This window comes from Crinia signifera, chromosome 3 (assembly GCF_055691185.1).
Source record: "Crinia signifera chromosome 3, ASM5569118v1, whole genome shotgun sequence".
Lineage (NCBI taxonomy): Eukaryota > Metazoa > Chordata > Amphibia > Anura > Myobatrachidae > Crinia > Crinia signifera.
This window is the reverse complement of record NC_139219.1, coordinates 200,050,293-200,070,325: the sequence shown is the minus strand read 5'-3', so window position 1 is coordinate 200,070,325 and position 20,033 is coordinate 200,050,293. Positions and strand designations below refer to the sequence as shown.

The 20,033-nt window shown below is 40.7% G+C and overlaps 1 protein-coding gene across 1 annotated transcript in view; it reads left to right on the top strand.

The window, feature by feature from the left end:
- The window catches only part of LOC146062953 (uncharacterized), a 366,150-nt gene that overhangs the window by 277,166 nt on the left and 68,951 nt on the right, over nt 1-20,033 (top strand). Inside the window, exons 29-30 of the mRNA XM_083174963.1 lie at nt 5,725-5,769; nt 11,218-11,280. Coding sequence (XP_083031089.1) covers nt 5,725-5,769; nt 11,218-11,280 — 108 coding nt within the window. The remainder of the gene's footprint in view (nt 1-5,724; nt 5,770-11,217; nt 11,281-20,033) is intronic.

The following is a 20,033-nucleotide window of genomic DNA, read 5'->3' as shown; positions in this document are numbered from 1 at the left end:
TCATTTTTCTTTACCTGAACAAAAGTGAATTTAATCACTATAGTCTTCACATCACATCTTGTAGCAGAAATTACAGCATTTTTTCTGCTTGTATTGTTCCAGGTGATGGATTAGAGTATTCTGGTTGATGATTTATCAGGAGCATGGCAGTATTCGCCTGAGACTGTGCTGCCATCTATGACCCAACATTATCAGCACTGATATTGAGTTATATATTTCATAGTGACTGTGTTATAGAAGAGGTATTTTAGGCTGGTACAGTACATACTAGATATAAAAGAGAAATATATGGAATATTGGATTCTGTGTATATTTATTGTGATAAAAGCTTTTAATATGTTCAGACATGTATGTGTCCAATAGGCATTTTCAGGGTTGCCTACCACCACGCATTTTGCAGGAGTCTCCCGCATATTGACTCTAACTCCCGGTCTTACAGGAATAGAGGTGATCCTCGCAGATTTTTAAGCTCAAGCCGAGAACCCTGTGACTGCGCATGTGAGATTCACAAAGTGGCGGGGCAGGCTCTGTAAGCACAATGGGCCGTATTCAATGAGAATATTGAAGGCGTGCAGCGAATCCTGTTTAGGATTCGCTGCACACTCGCCACTGCCTGATGTGTTCCGGAGCCTCGCTGTCCCCCCTATTCAACGTCGCAGGGGCTCGCTGCCCCCGACGGGGAGTGTGAACCCCTGCGGCGGACGCCGCAGTGAGCCTGAGGACGGTGGCAGGCAGGGAGATTGAAGTCTCCCTGGCTGCCCCAGAACATATGTGGGGGGGAGGTGGGCTCCCCAGGAGCCAGGCAGCACAGGCTGCCCCCCGGGAGAGCCAACAGGGGACCAGGTATTCACTGCACCCGATCGTGCATATGTAATGATCGGGTGCAGTGAATATATGAATATCTAATGAGCAGCTCTGGGCTCCCGGCCCCCTGCTGGCTGCTCTGTGTAAAAAATATATATATTTTTTAAATTAAATATATATTCATGTGCTATAAGCACATGAATAAAAATAGCATGCCCCTTCTCAGAACAAAACAACTTTATTTTAAAAGTTCACTTTCCACTTCACAATGAAAAGATGGCGATTTGCTACACGGTGACACATGGCGAAAATCACTTAGAAAGACGGCGAGAAGTGCAAGTTGAATAGGGTGTTTCGCTTTCTGACCCAAAAAATCACCTTCCAACGCGAAAATAGCACAAATTCACTGTAAAACAGGGTGAATTAACCTCATTGAATACTGCCCACTGTCCTGTTAAATGTTAGCCAACGTGGGGCTCTCTGGGCAGCACAGGAGCAGTGAAGCAGAAGAGATGAGGTGACTGCACTGCAGGGATAAAGTAACTCACAGTAAGTCAGAAATAGCCCCATTACTGAGCGGCAGGCAGCGCACGATGAGGAGCAGGAGCGGCGGGTGAGACTTTCGCTGCTGACAGCTTACACTTCACTGCTTATTGCACTCCGCCATCTCCCCCATCCATGATCCACGCGGCTGCAGCAGCGCGGCTTCATAAGAACTCTCCACCTGCCTGCTTCTTTAAAACTCTGCTTCATAATTTTTGGGGGGAAGCAATGGGGAGATGAACAATATAATGAGGCAGGGGGAGTGGATCAATTATGAAGCTGCAGCAGCGTGGAGGGGTGAGACAGAATACTTTTCATGAATATGTGGGGAGAAGGCAGAGGGAGAGGATGAATTTACCCTATTACCTAGGGTAAAAAGCCAGTGTGGCACAGGACAGGACACAGTCAGGGGTCACAGGGCACAGTCAAATGTGTCACTAGAAACGCCCTTTAGGTGGAACATGACATGCCCCCTCAGCAGCTAAAATCTCCCTGAAATTGCTTTTGAAAAGTAGGCAACCCTGATTCAATTACAGATGTGTCCTCATACATTCTGTAGTTTCTGCAGTTGTGCCAGACATTCCCTCTCAGCATGCTAGTTCCTGTGATACTCTGCCAGCAATGGCTGTCTTTTTTTTACAAAAGGGAGTCGCCGTGCTCAAAGATTTTTTTAAAGGGGCAATGATTTGCAAGGCCAAACCATGCCTTGTAAATGACTTCCCCTATAAAAAAAAAACATCTGCGTTTGTCCGGCATCGTGCACAGTCGCCGGACTCGCACCGGCCCAATGTATGAAAAAAAGAAAAGAAAGAGTGCCAGCGCTGGCTGATCCAATGATAGAACAAGATGGTTCTCAAAAAGTGAAACAATTTATTAACAATATAAAACACAATAAAATAGCTAAAGGTTGTGGAACCACTAATGGTGAATCATAGAACAGAAAGTCAAAATTAAGGAATTAAAATGATATCACAGGGATATTATATCCATGGTGGTTTTTAGAGAGTTATGAAGCTGACATGTAAGATCATATTACCATCCTGATAGAAGTTGTGTCCAATTTAGATGACCCAAGAGTCCTTTGTGGTTTGCCCTATAGTTTCAAGGGCTCAGGCTTCCCACTAGGACAATTTCTTCCTTCACTGGATGTGGTTAGGAATAAAGCATATATCCCATAGATGATGGATCCAGGTGGGGCATCGTCGATGGGAGATGGACTGGTCACTTGGTCGACTGATGAAGCTCCTGAGGAAGCCGGAGTTCTATTGTCCAGGGAAACGCGTTGAGCTGTTTAATATCCTTGCTGACACCATCCAGTCGACACCATCCTTGTTGACACCATCCAGCCGACCAAGTGACCAGTCCATCTGGGAAGCCTGAGCCCTTGAAACCATAGGGCAAACCACAAAGGACTCTTGGGTCATCTAAATTGCACACAACTTCTATCAGGATGGTAATATGATCTTACATGTCAGCTTCAAAACTCTTTAAAAACCACCATGGATATAATATCCCTGTGATATAATTTTAATTCCTTCATTTTGACTTTCTGTTCTATGATTCACCATTAGTGGTTCCACAACCTTTAGCTATTTTATTGTGTTTTATATTGTTAATAAATTGTTTAACTTTTTGAGAACCATCTTGTTCTATCATTGGATCAGCCAGCGCTGGCACACTTTCTTTTATTTCACTTTGTATTTGTAGTGTTTGACAAACCCAGTGCCAGCTGCTGTTGATTAGTGCACCCCACACCTTCTCAATGTATGGAAAAGACTGCTGAATTGTGAAACGTGGCAGAATTTATGTTAACATTGTGAATAATTAAAATAAAATACATTTATTATCTCTGGTTTGTGTGTGAACGATATGGCTACATGTGTTATAATGTCAGAGATCTGTTTTGGCAGAACCTATGTTGATTGGTGTCAGCTGTGGGGGGTGGAGGTCAGTCCACATGATGAATAGCTTAACAAGGGATTGGTTTATCAGCCAGGTAGCACAGCAGTATGTGAGAACCCACGGTTAATGCAGCACAGTTCAGTAACATTGAATGGAGACAAATCCAGGCAGAAGCAGATAAATATAGGTGGCGAGGGAAGGGGGAGGGATGCTTGTAGAACAGCCAATGGTGGTGTCTCGAGGGGGGGATACGGGTGTCGTCCGCTTATTGCAGCTGACCAGATCCACAGGGGGTTTGGGGGCGCTACCCCTCTGCCGATGACGCTAACCAGCTCCAGTGGGTCGGCTATGGCTCACCTGCTCTTTTCCTGAGGCTGCTTTCTTCCTGCTCCTCGGATGGGAGCTTTCATCCTGCTCCTCAGGTGACGGGTGGCTGCTTTCTTACTTGTATCCCGCAGCTCACTACCACTCTCCAGTAGCCAACGCCCTTAGGCAAATGCCTAAAGCTGCCTAGTGTTGGCGCCGGCCCTGTGTAAAGTAGTATTTTTGCTGTTATATATGGAGCCGGTATGGCTGGGACACAATCCATCTAAGAGAACCCTGGGGAACATCTTACCTTTCAGGACAGTGTTAGAAGAACGTCCCATAAGTGCATATGTGCATAATATGCGTTGGATCAAGTGTCACAAATGCCTAGTGGCACACCTCCATTTCTGATGTGACCCTGTGCACTCCTTAATATTGTGTGCATTTAAGTATTAGTTTAATAAACCCTCTAATAATTTAGACTGAACTAATCAATGTCATGTTAGTCAACATATAATTAGAACTATTCTGCAGTTACCTGAAACTTACCCACAGTGGATGCAGATATGGCTACTACTGGGATACCCTCTGTATTGTATAACGGTCAATTGCCATTGGCCCTTAGAGGAGGGAAGGGGGTACTCTTTACCCAGGCATGAACCTATTTGAGAGGCAAAAAGCAAACTAGGACCTGCTGCCCCCCCATTATATACATTGGCACTTTGAGCAGAAAAACAGAGTAGTGACTGGAGCAGCCTCTCTCAATAGCTCATCACACACACTGTTGTGTGCTACATTGGGCAGAGAGGCAGCAGCAGAAGCAGTTGCTCCTTCTCTTTCTATATCATGTGCTAAGAAAGGAGACTAGTCTATAGCACTCACCCTCCACCGCTTCCCACCACCGGTGCCCATCAAACCTTGTGCCAATGCTCCCTGTGCATTCAATCATTAACTGTTGTTTCTTATATTTCCTAAGGAGGGGGCTGGCTACACCTCCCTGCTTCAATCATGCATGCATCATTCCAGTACCTGGGCCTGGCACAGCTGTCAATGCCCCTTGTCACTGGGATGATCTTTGTATTATATGGCAGTAACTGGAATGGTCTCTGTATTTTATGACTGTTACTGAGTTAAGACTAAGATGCTCACTGTATTTAATTATCTGTCACAAGAATGGTAGGCAGAGGTAATGTAAGTTATTTGTTTTCTTTACACTGCTATGGAAAATGTAAAACTATTGGCTGTTTCATAGTGCAACAGGCTACTGTGACCATGCTCGATCCAACAGCCGGGACTTGGACACAACTGTGAACTCTCAGATGCTGGATTACATACTGTACTTGTTTTTTCCACCTGTACAATGCTGCAGCTACATGTGCTAGCTACATTCACTATGGGAGGCTCCCACTGTAGTCACTGTGACTACACCTACCATGTTGATTTGACCTTGTTGAATTGAATTTGCTTAAGGTGGCTAAGGATAACCGTTAGATTACCCTCATATTTTATCAGGCACTGCCTAAAATAAATCTAATCCATTCTACATACGTCTTACTTCCAGAATTATTTTCAAGGCCACTTTAAGGACCACAGCATTGTGGGCAGCACGGATGGTGTAATGGTTAGCATTACTGCCTCACAGTGCTGAGGTCATGGGTTTGATTCCCACCATGACACTAACTGTGCGGAGTTTGTATATACTTCCCCTGCTTGCGTGTGTTTCCTCCAGGTACTCCAATTTCCTCTTACAATCCAAAAATATACTGGTAGGTCAGTTGGCTTCCAACAAAAAATTAAACCTAGAATGTCTGTGTGTGTGCATGTACAGGTGGTAGGGAATATAGATTGTGAGCTCCACTGGGGCAGGGACTGATGTGAATGTTCAAATATTCTCTATAAAGAGAATATTCCGCTGCGGAATATGTATGCGCCATAAAAGAAACAAATAAATAAATAAGTTCCCAATCCTTTTATAACCACTCCCTTGTTATTATAATAAGTAGGGGGATTTCCCAAACTTTTCTTAATGTTTTATAACATGCTGCTTAATGGAGTTCTAGTCAGTAATGCAACTGTACTACACAAGAAAAAAAGCCCTGAGGAGCAACTGCAGTGTTTGTTATGTAGTATAATACAGTTTCATTAAAACATCTTTCTTCCTATTTAAAGGGGAGGAACGGGGCTCCAGGTCCTTCAGGAATTCCAGGTGAACCAGTAAGTATGCATATTAAATTTGGTTTGCTACAGAAGATTCTAGAGAATTGAGAAGACAGGCTTTTCAAAGTTCTAAGAACTGTCACTGCTGATCTCAATTTGGTAGCTGTGCTTCCCTGAGGTACACAGTATAGGTGATTTGAGACCTAAGAATCCCAGGGAAATTCAGACACATTTCATCCCGAATTACTGAGGAGGCTCAGGGGATACACACCATATGTTTATGCTTGTGCTGCATGTTAATAGAACTTGGCTACACCATTAACACTGTGCACAAATACGTAGTTATTTATTACAGCAATTCTGGAAACACAAAGTTTATGTTAAGTGCTAAGTCTTAATTAACCCTTTTTCCAGTCAGATAACTCAAAAACTCAATTTTCACCATGCAAAAAGCATTTCACAGGCTCCAAATGGAACATTTTAAAATCGTATCTTCCCTTGGTACTGCATAATAAAATGTAGCTTAATTGAAATAAAACATAATTATATATTGTTCACCTCTTGCCAGCAGCTTAGCCAGTGAAAACACTTAATGGGTTATAAAGGTTCTTGCCTGTGGTACACTATTGTTGTGATTATTACAATATTAATCTAAATGATTTATTTCATAGATGCTAGCTTTATTGCCATAATTTACTGTATTATTTATACAATTATGGTTGAAGAATGTTTGCTTTCTGCTGCTGTATTTGCTAAAAGTGGCAGGTGTCTTTCCATTTGTGTAACTAATCCAAACCAAGGACAACAGGAAGCTACAGTCTACTTAAATGGTCTTACTACAGCGTATTGTAGTAAAACAGCATTGTCTAAGGCTTGAATTGCTTCAGTCTTTGTCTTTGATAGTAGAGAATTGTTATAACATTCTTGTCAAGCATTGGACACCATCCAAAATTCTGCTGGGTAATTGCATATATTGTGACAATTTAACTTCAGTTATAAAATACAGAAGCAAGTACTGTATACAGTATAAAAAGGAGGTGAAATGTGTATATCAAGAAAGTTAAACTGTTACATGGCCAATTTTCAAGCAGGCTCACATTGTAAGTTTATGTACACACCTTGATCAAATGGCCAAAAGCTACATGAAAGGTTACCTTAATGGATGTCACCCAGACCTGGTAGGTACCATTGAGAAATAATCTTGAAAATTGGTCTTTATAGTACAGGGATTGGTACTAAATCCCGACGGTCGGAATCCTAACCGACGAAATCCCGACAAAGGGGGGGGGGGGGCGTGGATCGCTACGCTACGCTCGGCACACTCTTTTATTCTCCCTCTATGGGTATCGTGGACACCCATAGAGGGAGAAAGTGTCAGGATTTCGGCGGTCGGGATTTTGACCGCCGGTATTCCGACCGCCGGGATTCTAATTGCATCCCATAACACCATGTAAAGAGCATTCATTACTACATTTAAAGATACTAGATGTGTAATATGTAACTCAGCTCCAATCATCTATTTTTTCTTTAAAGTGTTTTATGTGGAGGAAGAAGAACCCCTAAATTAATTATTTACAAACCACCATTTGATATAAAAGCAGTGTTGGAACCGACTGTTATTACAACATACAAAGCATTAAATTGACATTATTGGACATTATTTGAAAGTAGTACATTGTTATTACAATGACAAAGTAAGACATACAGATAGACATTATAACCTTTCGAGATGTACAGTAGGTCTTTCCTTTAGAGATATTGCAAAGAAAGCCATTGTGTCAGTTTCACATACCATCAAAAGGCATTTGGAAGCTGGAGGAAACCCTAATAGAGGTTTGGCAGATGCAATGTCACAGCAAAATCATAAGGCAAGTTTCTTAGAGTCAACAGCTTACACAATAGGTGACTCTTGGGACAATAGCTTCAAGCATGGCTTAACAGTGGTCAAAGTAAGCTAGTCTCAGTTTTTAACTGGGAATATAAGATTGCAGGTTTTATCAGGTCAAATGGCAGAAAGAATGCCATTGCCAAAATGGCAAAATAAGGAAAACATTTTGCCTAGGCAACGGAGGACCACCAGTGAGCTACTAAAAACTGGTTCATCAGATGTGGTTTATTTTAATCCATTGATAAGATGAAAGGATGGTTCCCTCAATGTGTGACCCCAATTGTCAACTATGAATGAGGAAGACTTATAGCCTGGGACTCTTATCCTGGATCGGAGATTTATCCGGAACCATAAATCAAAATGATTACCACAACACCATGCAACATCCGGCCCACACTTAGTTGGTTAAGAGTTCCTACAGTGAGATAATCTACTTCCAGGCTATGCCAGAACTACCACTCAATAAAATAACAAGACAGAGTAGTCTCCAGTTTTAAATCACATTGAGCTGGTTTTGGATGGCCTTTACAGAAAGTTGAAAGCAATGCATCAACCAACTGCAGCTTCTTTGTGGTAACTTTTGAAACAGTGTTGTGAAGAACTTCTTGAACAACATTTATTTTCTTTGTATAAAGATATTTGCAAAAGGTTGTAACTCTATTGTGAGTCAAAAATATAGATTTGTTTAGTAAATGAACAGGAATTGCAAAGGGCATTCACACATTGGCCCTTATTCTGGTTCACTCACTAAGACAAATTCCTTCTCAAATGGACAAAACCATGTTCACTGCAGGTGGGGCAGATGTAACATGTGCAGAGAGAATTAGATTTGGGTGGGGTTTTACTTCAAAGTGATATCTATATTGCAGTGTAAAATAAAGCAGTCAGTATTTTCCCTGCACAGAAACAAAATAACTCGCCCAAATCTAAATCTCTCTGCACATGTTACATCTGCCCCCCTACAGTGCACATTGTTATGTCCATTTGAGAAGAATTTGCTTTTGCGAGTGAACCAGAATAAGGGCCATAGGGCCTGATTCACCAAGGTTCGCTAAGCATCGGTCATTTGCAGCTTAATGAGTCATGAAATGCCTCATGCTGCTCAGCCGAAAGAAGCCCCCCCACCGCTGAATCCTCTCGGTACCATGCGAGATGATGTGTTTGCTAACACTTCCCTTCGCATGTGGCCAGGGCCGGTGTAAGGCTTCTCGGCACCCTAGGCAAAACTTCAACCCCCCACTGCCACCAAAAACCATTTTCCAAATCTTTAAGGCATACTTGCCTGACATTCTGGAATGACAGGGAGACTCCCAAAAATTGGGTGATCCTCCCAGCCCCACGGAAGGTGGGCCAGTCCCCTGCTTTCCCTGAAGGCCCCAGCATTCTCTCCTTTGCCACCTACGACAGAGTACAAAAAGAGGGGATAGTAAAGTAGGGAAATATGCCTTAAGGGAAAGTATGGCGGTGAGGTTTAGAAGTTCCACAGCCACCACCTGCATTAAGAACAAGGATCCTCATAGACATCCTTGATTTGTTGGCGCCCCCCAGATCCTGGTGCCCTAGGCAGCTGCCTAAAGCTGCCTAATGGTAGAGCCGGCCCTGCATGTGGCTGCTAGCAGGAGAAATCATTTAATGGTCGCTGACCAATAAATAAATAAAGGTCAGTCTGAACTGGCTTTTATTTCCTCCGCAAATCGACGAAGACGGGGCAGGCGCTGATGTCCTGTGATGTCAGCTGCCCGCCCCTGGCAGGCACTTTCTCAGGGGAACACCCAGCATTTTCGTGAGGATACCCATAAAATGCTAGGTGTTCCCCTGGTCCAGCCCTGTGTCTGTTTCCGTCCTCCCCCAGCCCTCCCTCCTCGCGGTGTGTAATGCGGGAAAGCTGTTCGCAGTCCGGTTTGCACATGTGCATAAATGCTGGGGCCGAATTCGTATCTCTACAAGTCATCTTGAATGGTCGCATAGTTCAGAGAAGAAATATTGATGGAATGGTGAACTCTGCAGAGTTATGTATAATAACTGCACTGATAATAGTGATGGCCATGAAAACAAGCGTACAGATAGGAGCTGTCCATCCACAGAGATATGTATATCTCTGCATATACTGTAAGTAAATATGCACAATTTTTCTATGGACACAATGCAGAAGCAATATGACTAACTTATGTTCAACTGTACATCAGCCCGTTAATCTGCACGTTTCTGAAAAATGTATGACATTCCTGTTAAAAGCAGGGGAAGGAAACTATACTTACACTTACTACATAACTAAGTTAATCCTTTGAAGGAATGTTGACTACATATAAAGAACACATCTCATCTACTCTGTCCATTTCACTCATCAAGTCAACATATTTGGAAAAGGAAAATGAAGTGCAACAAAATACAATGTGCACTATATATTAACCATTATTAAAAAGAAACATCTCATGCATGTCAGTCTGTCCATGGTTTAATTCATAGCTGATGTTCCAGATGGTGTAACGAAATCTGAAGTTCTGTCACAATGGGCCTTATTCTAGTTCACTCTTTCTGACAAATTCCTTCTTAGATGGACAAAACCATGTGCACTGCAGATGGGGAAGATGTTACTTGTGCAGAGAGAATTAGATTTGGGTGGGGTTTTACTTCAAATTGAGATCTATATTGCAATGGAAAAAGAAAGCAGACAGTATTTACCCTGCACAGAAACAAATCTAAATATATCTGCACATTTTACATTTGCCCCCCTGCAGAGCACATGGTTTTGTCCATCTAAGAAGTATTTTGTCAGAAAGAGTGAACTAGAATAAGGCCCAATGTTCTAAAACACCTTATTTGTCTGCTGAGATGATAACTGAAGAATATTGTGGCCAAGAGAAACCAATTAAAAGAAAAATAAAAAATACATGTTACACACATTCCAGAGAAACATTCTAATATAACTGGAGATAGGTATATAAATTATCAATAAGTATATGTCAATTTTACATTATTAACCTTGGAACCAAAGAGATCAATCATACCAGTCTCCCCTAGAAGCAATGTGGTATGTTATGCAACTGGTAGATCACTGCACTCACAAACAAGTAGTGGTCAACATCCCACATAATTATTCAATCAATTGTAATCAAACACTAGATTCTTTTGAGATCACATTTGATACCAGCATTGTCCAAAAACATCCTATAGCTGTCTTGTCATTCAGCAGAATATATTATTTTGCACCCAACTCAAGAATCAACATAACTCTGATTGTGTCACTTTGGTTTTCTCCCCCAGCACTGTTACAGTGTTCATTCTAGCACCCGCTATCTTTGAAAACCCATGCAGTTCCTCTTCCCTTCCTTGGGTGTCGCTGTCTGCTGTGGTGTTTCTAGCACAGGTCTGGTTTGCATGGGTTTTCAAAGATGGCAGGTGAAAGAATGAACACTACCATTAGGACAAGACAGTCCCCTCTCCTCCCCAGCCACAGGTGCTGACATAAGAGAACAGTCCTATACTATCCCCATTCAGCATTGTATTGTAGTGACCCAGCATGTGAGGTGTCCAAAATACTAGTCTACTTGAAATGTGCATTATGTGTTTATAGACAGATACAGCTAATAATAATATTTTTTATCATTTAACTTTAGGGCGAGCGAGGACCAGTAGGAGATATTGGCTTTCCTGGACCTGAAGGTCCTCAAGGAAAACCGGTAAGCAACCATCCAATACATTTCTTTATTCACACAAGTACAATTAATCTATTATTTCATGTTTAGAAAAAATATTGCATTAGTGGTTCCCAAACTGTGGACTGTGGCACTCAGGGGTGCCTTGGGGGACTTGCAATGGTGCCCTGCATTAGGGGTCCATGACCAATTCAAATTATTTATGACAAGTGTAATAGGCAAATTGTAGACAAATAGAAGTGAGTCCTGACCATTACCACAAAGCTGACACTAAGGATGAGCTATAAACACAATTTACTGATTTTAATATCTTGTTCTGATTTTCTCAATGAGAAACTTTTGACCTAAGGGTGCTGTGAATAAAATGTTGATGCTCACCGTGATTCAAAAAAGATTGTGAACCACTATATTATGTTTAATTGATGTCATTACAAAATAATTTGTATATATATTTAGCTTGAATTTGGTTGTATTTTTCTGTAATTCATATGAGGCATTTTTGTTTTAAATATTATGTTATGATTACCACATTCATACAGCATATTACAGTACATTGTTCAATAATATGATTTACATTTTAATGTGATATAAATCAAATAAAATATAAGAGGTTACAAGCTTATGAAACCCGTGTGATTTGGGCTAGTTCACTGACAAATTGATAGCAGCAAACAGATATAAAGCTAGTTTTGCCTATTTTCTGGTTGCCAATTTAAATTTAGGTAATTTTGGAACCTATTGCATAGCCCCCATAGACTTGTCTTTTTACTAATAAACTTAAGATAACATTCAACTTGAATTCAAGGAAAACTACACATAATGCTTCTCAAAACAGTTTTATCCAACTCTGACTTTGTTTCTTAAGTGACTCATTTGTAAAACTAAAAAAAAACATTTTAGTTTCTAAAGAAATTGGGATGAAGTATAACATTAACATTGTGGACATATTTCCCACCCACATACACCAACGTCTTCAAATGATCCTCTTGTCACAGAAACCTTAGCCTGAGTCATATTTTATACCAAATCATTATGTTTCAGATAGTTTATATTGAAACTTCATTTCACGAGAAAACATGTTTATGATTTTTAATGATAATACTTATATAGCTCTTTATACAGTATATTCATAATAATGTTCATGCGAAATATAAGCTGCAAGTGATTAATGTTTATATTAACTAAATGTTCTATAAATAGTCAGAAAACCCTGTTATTCTGTACTGGGATCTGTATTAACATGAGTGGGTACTGTTTTAATAAACATGATAAAAATAATTGTCAGCATACCGAACAAAAGTGTCAGCATACCCAACAAATTTTAAAAAAGCATATTTTATTTTTAACATTGGAAAAGTAAAACACAATTCCTATCCTTATTTACCCCTCTTATTATCCATATAGATTGTAAGCTTGAGAGAAGGGCCCTCCTACCTCTATGCCAGTCTGTTACTACCCAATTTGCTTTTTTCACTGTTCGTTCCAGTTGTAAAGTGCAACGGAATATGCTGCGCTATAAAATGAACTGTAAATAAATAATAAATACACTGCTTTCAAATAATTGAAGACCAATATCCTTTAAATTTTTATATTTCGTATTAGTGCCAGAGTCCAGGGCCACATTAACAGCATTACGGGTCCCTGGGCAAAGCAGTGCAGTGGGGGCCCTGCCTAATATATATAATACTATACCTGCCACTACATTACTAGCAGGGGCGTAACTAGCCCCAGAAAAAGGAGAGAGAGAGAGAAAGAGGGGGGAAGAAAAAGAGGAGAGAGGAGGGGAAACCTGCATTACTTTTTCCTCCTAATCATGTCCTCCTCTCTCAACTCCCCTCAATCGTCAAGTTCAGGCTGCCCTATCCAACCCTCCCCAGTGTATCTGTGTCAGTGCACCAGTCTGCTTTCCGGGAGCCTGGGTCTCCCACACATCTACGGCTGCAGCACTCATGCTGGGGCTGGTCAGGTTACTAGGTAGTGACGTCAACTCCAGGTCTGTTGCTGGGGCCTGGGTCTCTCTCCGTCTCCCACACAATTCACAGCAGCATTCGCGCCGGGACTGGTCTGGTCACTAGATAGTGACGTCGGGCCCTGACACATCAGAGAGGAGAGGGGGAGGCATGGCGGGCACGGTGGACAGTTACACTGATAGAGCGGATGGGCCGGGGTGGAAGGCTTGGGCATTAGGCCTCAAGGACTATGGGGCCCTTGGGCAAGTGCCCATCAAGCCCAATGGTTAAGACGGCCCTGCTAGAGTCTCTGTTACAGTAGTATTTTGTTTCAGGGGGAGGGTGCCACAGATATCTTTACATAGGCCCCCACCAGTCTTAAAACACCCTCTTCAGGGTTCCAGTCACCAGTGGCGGATATCCCACTAACCAGAGGCGACACTTGCTGGGGAAGCCTGATGAGGCCAGATGATTTTTTTGTTTTGATTTTACATAGAAACATAGAATTTGACAGCAGATAAGAATCACTTGGCCCATCTAGTCTGCCCCTTTTTAAATGTGTTACCTCAAACCCTATTTGATTCTTACTTTTGTGTAAGGATATCAATATGCCTATCCCAAGCATGTTTAAATAGCTGTACTGTATTTGCCTCTACCACCTCTGATGGGAGGCTATTCCACTTATCCACTACCATTTCTGTGTAATTTTTCCTCAAACTTCCCCTGAATCTTCCTCCCTCTAGTTTCACTGCATGTCCTCTTGTTCTGCTGCTCCTATTCCTGTGAATAATGTCTCCCACCTGAACCTTATTAAAACCCTTGATATATTTGAAAATTTCTATCATGTCCCCCCTTTTCCTTCTCTGCTCTAAACTGTACATATTAATGTCTTTTAGTCTTTCCTGGTACGTTTTGTGATGTAGGCCATGCATCATTTTAGTTGCCCTTCTGTGTACAGTCTCTAATGTATTTATATCCTTCTGCAGATATGGCCTGCAGAACTGAACACAGTACTCTAGATGAGGTTGTGCCAATTAACTATACAGTGGCATTATTACATCTTTCTTTCTACTGCTGATACCTCTCCCTATGTAACCAAGCATCTGACTTGCCTCCATCATTGCTTTGTTACATTGCCTACCTGCCTTTAAGTCCCCTGAAATAGTGACACCTAGATCCGTCTCTTTGTCAGTAGTTTCCATTATAGTGGCATTTATACTATATTTAGTCTTTGGATTTTTGAGACCTAAGTGCATCATTTTGCAGTTTTATCCATTAAACTGTAGTTGCCATGCTCTTGACCATTCCGCTTATCTACCTAGATCATCATTCATTTGGTTTACCCCTCCTGGTGTGTCTACCGTGTTGCATACATTTATGTCACCTGCAAAAAAGGCACATTTTACCCTCAATTCCATTTGAAATATCACCAAAAAAGATATTACAAAGCACTGGTCCAAGTACAGATGCCTGGGGTACTCCACTTGTAACCGTTCCCTCCTTTGACTGTACTTACTACAACTCTCTGTTTTCTGTCCTGCAACCAAGATCTTAACCATTCAACCATCTTAGAATCCAAACCCAACATTTCAAGTTTATTTAACAGTCTGTGATGTGGGACAGTGTCAAAAGACTTACTAAAGTCTAGATAAGCTACATAATAGCGCCCCCCCACCCCCCTTGATTTATTACTTTAGTCACCCAGTCAAAAAAGTCAATAAGATTTATTTGACATGATCTTCCCCCAGTAAACCCATGCTGTTTTGGATCTTGTAAGTTGCTGGTTTTGAGATATTCTACAACTCTTTGTTTTAAGAGTGTTTCCATCAATTTCCCTACTACTGATGTAAGGCTTACTGCTCGATAGTTGCTTACCTCTTTCTTGTTTCCACTTTTGTGCAGTGGGACTACATTCGCTGTTTTCCAGTCCTCTGGGATTACTCCAGTAGCTAGTGACTGGTTGAATAATTCTGTTAATGGTTTTACCAGCTCCCCTTTGAGCTCTTTTAGAATTCTTGGATGTACCCATCTGGCTCCATTGATTTATCCACTTTAAATTTTTAGAGTTCTGTTAGGACTTTCTCCTCTTTAAATATACTTGTTTCTCCCTCATTATAATTATGATCTGCTATTACATTGTCCTCCTCAAGAAGACTTCCACTATCTGTCGTTAGTCTTATTACTACACTTTTTTGTTTTTCTCCTTTCACTTATACACTAAAAAAAGTTTGCCCCCCTTTACCCACTGACTGGGCCATTTTCTCCTGAGCCTGTACATTTTGTGATTACAACTTTTTTTACATTTATTTTGTAATTTGTGATGGCGGAGGGAGCAATGGACAGTAAATTGTGGTGGTTGAGGGGGGGTGAGGTTGTGCTGCATTGGCAGTCAAGAGGCCCCAACATGAAACAAGTAGTGACATGTTAGGGGGAAACAAAAAATTTTGTGCATAAATTCGCCCTGACGTTCCCATGGCCATACGGCTGGTGCTGCCAGCGCACGCGTTTCGCTCCCCACTTCCACAGAGCAACTTGAGGAAGCGGGAAGCAAAAAAGAATGGTGTGTGTCCTAGAAATTGGAATTAAACCAGCACTGAATTGTATTGAGCTCTTATAAGCGCTGTAATGTACTAATCTAATTGCATGCTCCGGAGCGGTGTTCATGACTCACGCTGAGAATCTTAGCTTATATCGGCACCTAACTAACACCGCTCGGTCTGTCTCTGTCATTTCTGTGATTGCTGCACACATATGATAAGTGGTTGCGGCCGCACCACACAAATGCAATACTATATGTCCTCTATCTGTTTATTTAATTTAAATCTGCAGCAATAGCCAGAACTATAGGCAAGTGCAGTAACTGCCTGTTTGATATGATACAATACGCTCCATGATTTAATGATTTAAGACCAAAGTCTTATCCTGTTTATTAAAAGTGTTATACCCAGACACACTCCCTTATCCAGAAGTGCACGACCAACTATATTTGCAGTAATAATCTGCTTTGTGCCCACTACAGGATATCAATCAACACAGTGTGTCCAGCCATTGCAACTTTGCAACATTGTTTTATTTTAAAACAATTAAACATAACACTGTTACCAGCATATGAATGTGAAAACCCAAGAAGGATAGTCACTAACCTGAATCCTATTAGGGGCAATTATAGTATAACCTAAACAGGATTCTCTCTTTGGCTTTAGAGACCTCGCAAGCATATAGCAGATGCTGATTATCAACAAGTACACCAGAGACATTTATTACACACACGGCATCCCCACACGTGCTGTTTTAACACGCAAATTTTTCACTTGTTAGTCTATGTTTGTATGTTTTTTAAATATATTTTGCTAGTTTTAAATAATCAATAATAAAAGTTACTTCTTACGTGTAATTGTACTTCTTATGGTGCACCGCACCTTAGACACACTTTTTCTGTCCTAATTAAAAGATTCATGTGATATGTGACTCAGCCTATGCTAGAACACTTCTTCCCTCCCCATCTCTAGGCAGTGTTAAGTGTCCATAGGCGTATAAGAGTGTTCCTATGCACATTTACGCTGTCTAGATAAGCAGGACTGGTAGAGCAGTGGTGTTCTAACATAGGCCAAATACAGTAAGGGCCGGTCCATGCAAATACTACCATACACAGAACAATTATGTAAATTAACATACTCTGCATTAATGCCATTCTACATATACATTTCAATAACAGTAACACAGCAATCTAGAAGATTGTGCAGATATATTTCTGCCCTCAATTTCTTCCTGGCCTTCTTTCAGTACTCCCTTAAATGCACTGGTTTATTTGTGAAATCCGCTCCTCTGTGGAAATGGCTCTGGAATTGCTTCATTACATATCATACTGGTCTATGTGGGTCATTTGTTTTCCTGTTAAAACAAACAAGCAAGAGTGCCACAAATTGTGTGCTACATGTTTAGATATAGTATGAAAACCATTATTACAGCGAGGACAGATCAATATCACATTTCAATTAGGCAGCACAGGCTACATGCTCTCTCAGCTGGGTAGCAGGTGTGCAAATTGCACAAAAACAAAACAGCCAGCAGCCTGATTTTATTCCTCGTTTCATGTAACCAGCTATGCAGCTACAACACGATGATAAATTGTCCGCTTATTGTTTTTTGAAATGATGTCTCCCAAGATGACATTCATTTACACAGTCCTCCTCTAGACTAGTGCCTTCCAATTAAAAGTGAGATGCGTACTCTCTGCTCCGTCACTAGACGTTTGGCTTGCATCCCAGTCTGTTTCCCTCTAATCTTCTTTTTTGATCCCATCTGACATTTTGTCAGATGGGAATGAAATTACATCACCTATTTCCTATTTAGTATGGGACATGCGGTGCTGGGCATATACGCAGAAATTTTCAATGACCTAGTCACATGACAGAGTCCATCAGGTGCGTAGGTGACTCATACTTTGGGAAATGCTTTCCTCTTCTTTGTATTTATCTAGTTTAAAGGTCATTTCATTTAATACATACATATCATTTCCGTCAATGCAACATTGGCTGTATAGTATTAGATTGTTTACATAGTAATTGACATCATTGTGCCAATATAATGCTATTGATACATAAGAATATGTTAATTGGTGACAGCACAGAGTAAGGCATTTGCTTTAACCATTTCTTCAATAAATCACTTTACTCAAACCAATATGTATCATTTGTTTATGCCACATGTTTTATAGGCCCTTATTCAGATCTGATTGCAGTACAAATCTGTTTTCAAAATGGGCAAAACCATGTGCACTGCAGGTGGGGCAGATGTAACATGTATAGAGAGAGTTAGACTTGTGTGAGTTATTTAGTTTCTGTGCAGGGTAAATACTGGCTGCATTATTTTTATACTGAAATTTAGATTTCAGTTTCAACACACCCCACCCAAATCTAACTATCTCTGCACATGTTACATCTGCCCCACCTGCAGTGCACATGGTTTTGCCCATTTTGAGAAAAAAATTTGTACTGCGACCAGATTTGAATAAAGGCCATAAAATGAATAATGGAAAATATTCAGCTTGAAGCCTTTTTTGATTCAACAGGTTTTTACTTTTTGAAAAAACGAAATAGTTTTACTGACTAATCATTTATGTTAAGTCTCATGTAGTGTAAATGATTGTATATGCGGGTCACCTTATGTTCCTTATATTTATGGATCAGACCTTTAAATATTAAATGCAATGTATTGGTCTATTTCACATCATTTCAGTGTTGATTGCTAGAGGGTACAGTAAAATGGTAATTGGGTGAGTGCCATTGATATTTCTATCTGAGCTGATAAGCAGCTAAGGCAGCTTTATCTATACTGAATTTAGCAGCAGAATTGCAGGCAGCTTACACTGGTGCAGTGAGATCTCTGCCACTTAAGTACTGAAAGCTATAAAACTCAGGGACCTTACATTTCTTATTTAGCCCACAACCGTATCAATTGATGATTTAATAGGAGAAAGTTGTAATGAACTTTGATTCCATGGTGTACTAGCTTTTTTACAGGCTTTCGTAGCTTTAAAATTGGAGAATCATTTTATTCATATATCCAATACTACCATCTAGTGCCTGTTTACGGGCATAAAACCATTATTCTGTTATATAATGAAAATAGCTTAGATTTGTTACCCAAAACCATTAAACATTCCAATGTAAAATGTGTCTAACACGCTTTACAAAATGTTATGTTCTCTTACCATTGTTCCCAAGTGTTTTACCTCGGAACTTACACAATCTATCCATATTTTGACTAAGGATATTGGAGTGGCTTTTTCCCTGTGGGAATACTGTGGTGGCAATAATGGAGCTACTACTGAGCACTGGAAACAAAGGGTAATGTAGGGGTGGGATTAGATCGCTGATCTTTTAAAAAGCTTGATCTTTCTGCCCACTGCAATGCGATTTTTGGAGACATGATGTACTGATTGAATTGATCCCATAATCCTCATACTGTGTCGGTCACTACACGTTTATCCAGGGCTATTTCTGTGCAGGCTCCAGCAGGAACTGAGGCCCTTATTCTAGATCACTCTTTCTGACAAAATATTTCTTAGATGGACAAAACCATGTGCACTGCATTTTGTCCATCTAAGAAATATTTTGTCTGAAAGAGTGAACTAGAATAAGGGCCTCAGTTCCTGCTGGAGCCTGCACAAAAATAGCCCTACATGTATCACAACTGATGACACCTCCAGTTTGCAAAGCTTGGTTAAAAAAAGGCTCTGCAGCTTAATCGTACAATGTTATGGGGTGCACTCATTCATTTAAAAGACATGGGGTGAGATTTAATAGGATGAGAGATTCAGAAAGTGAGAGATTTGGTGAGAAATCTCCAGTTTTTTTAAAGCGGCAATCATTTACACTGCAAAACCAGTTTGATCTTGCAGTGTAAATGATTGCCGCTTTAAAAAAACTGGAGATTTCTCAATAAATCTCTCACTTTCTGAATCTCTCATCCTATTAAATCTCACCCTTTACCTTTAACAGCTTTATCCCCAATTAGAGGCATCTCTATTGTTTGCAACCTTTCTGGCACATTTCCAGCTATCTATTGCAAGCTTTGGTATAGTGAGTTGATATCAGACAGGTTTTCTTATGGCATGTTACAGGTCATTTTATGGTAAGTTGCCCTTTGTTAAATATAGGCAATTGCAACTTGAATGGCACATTTACTAACCCTGTCTATGCTCTCCTAACCATTGGTAGCACTGCACTGTACTTTGCAGATATGTGCATCTACTGGCCACTGACAATGAATGGGGGGGGAGTAGTGGAGCCAATGGGTCATAATAGGAATGGGGCATTCCAGTGT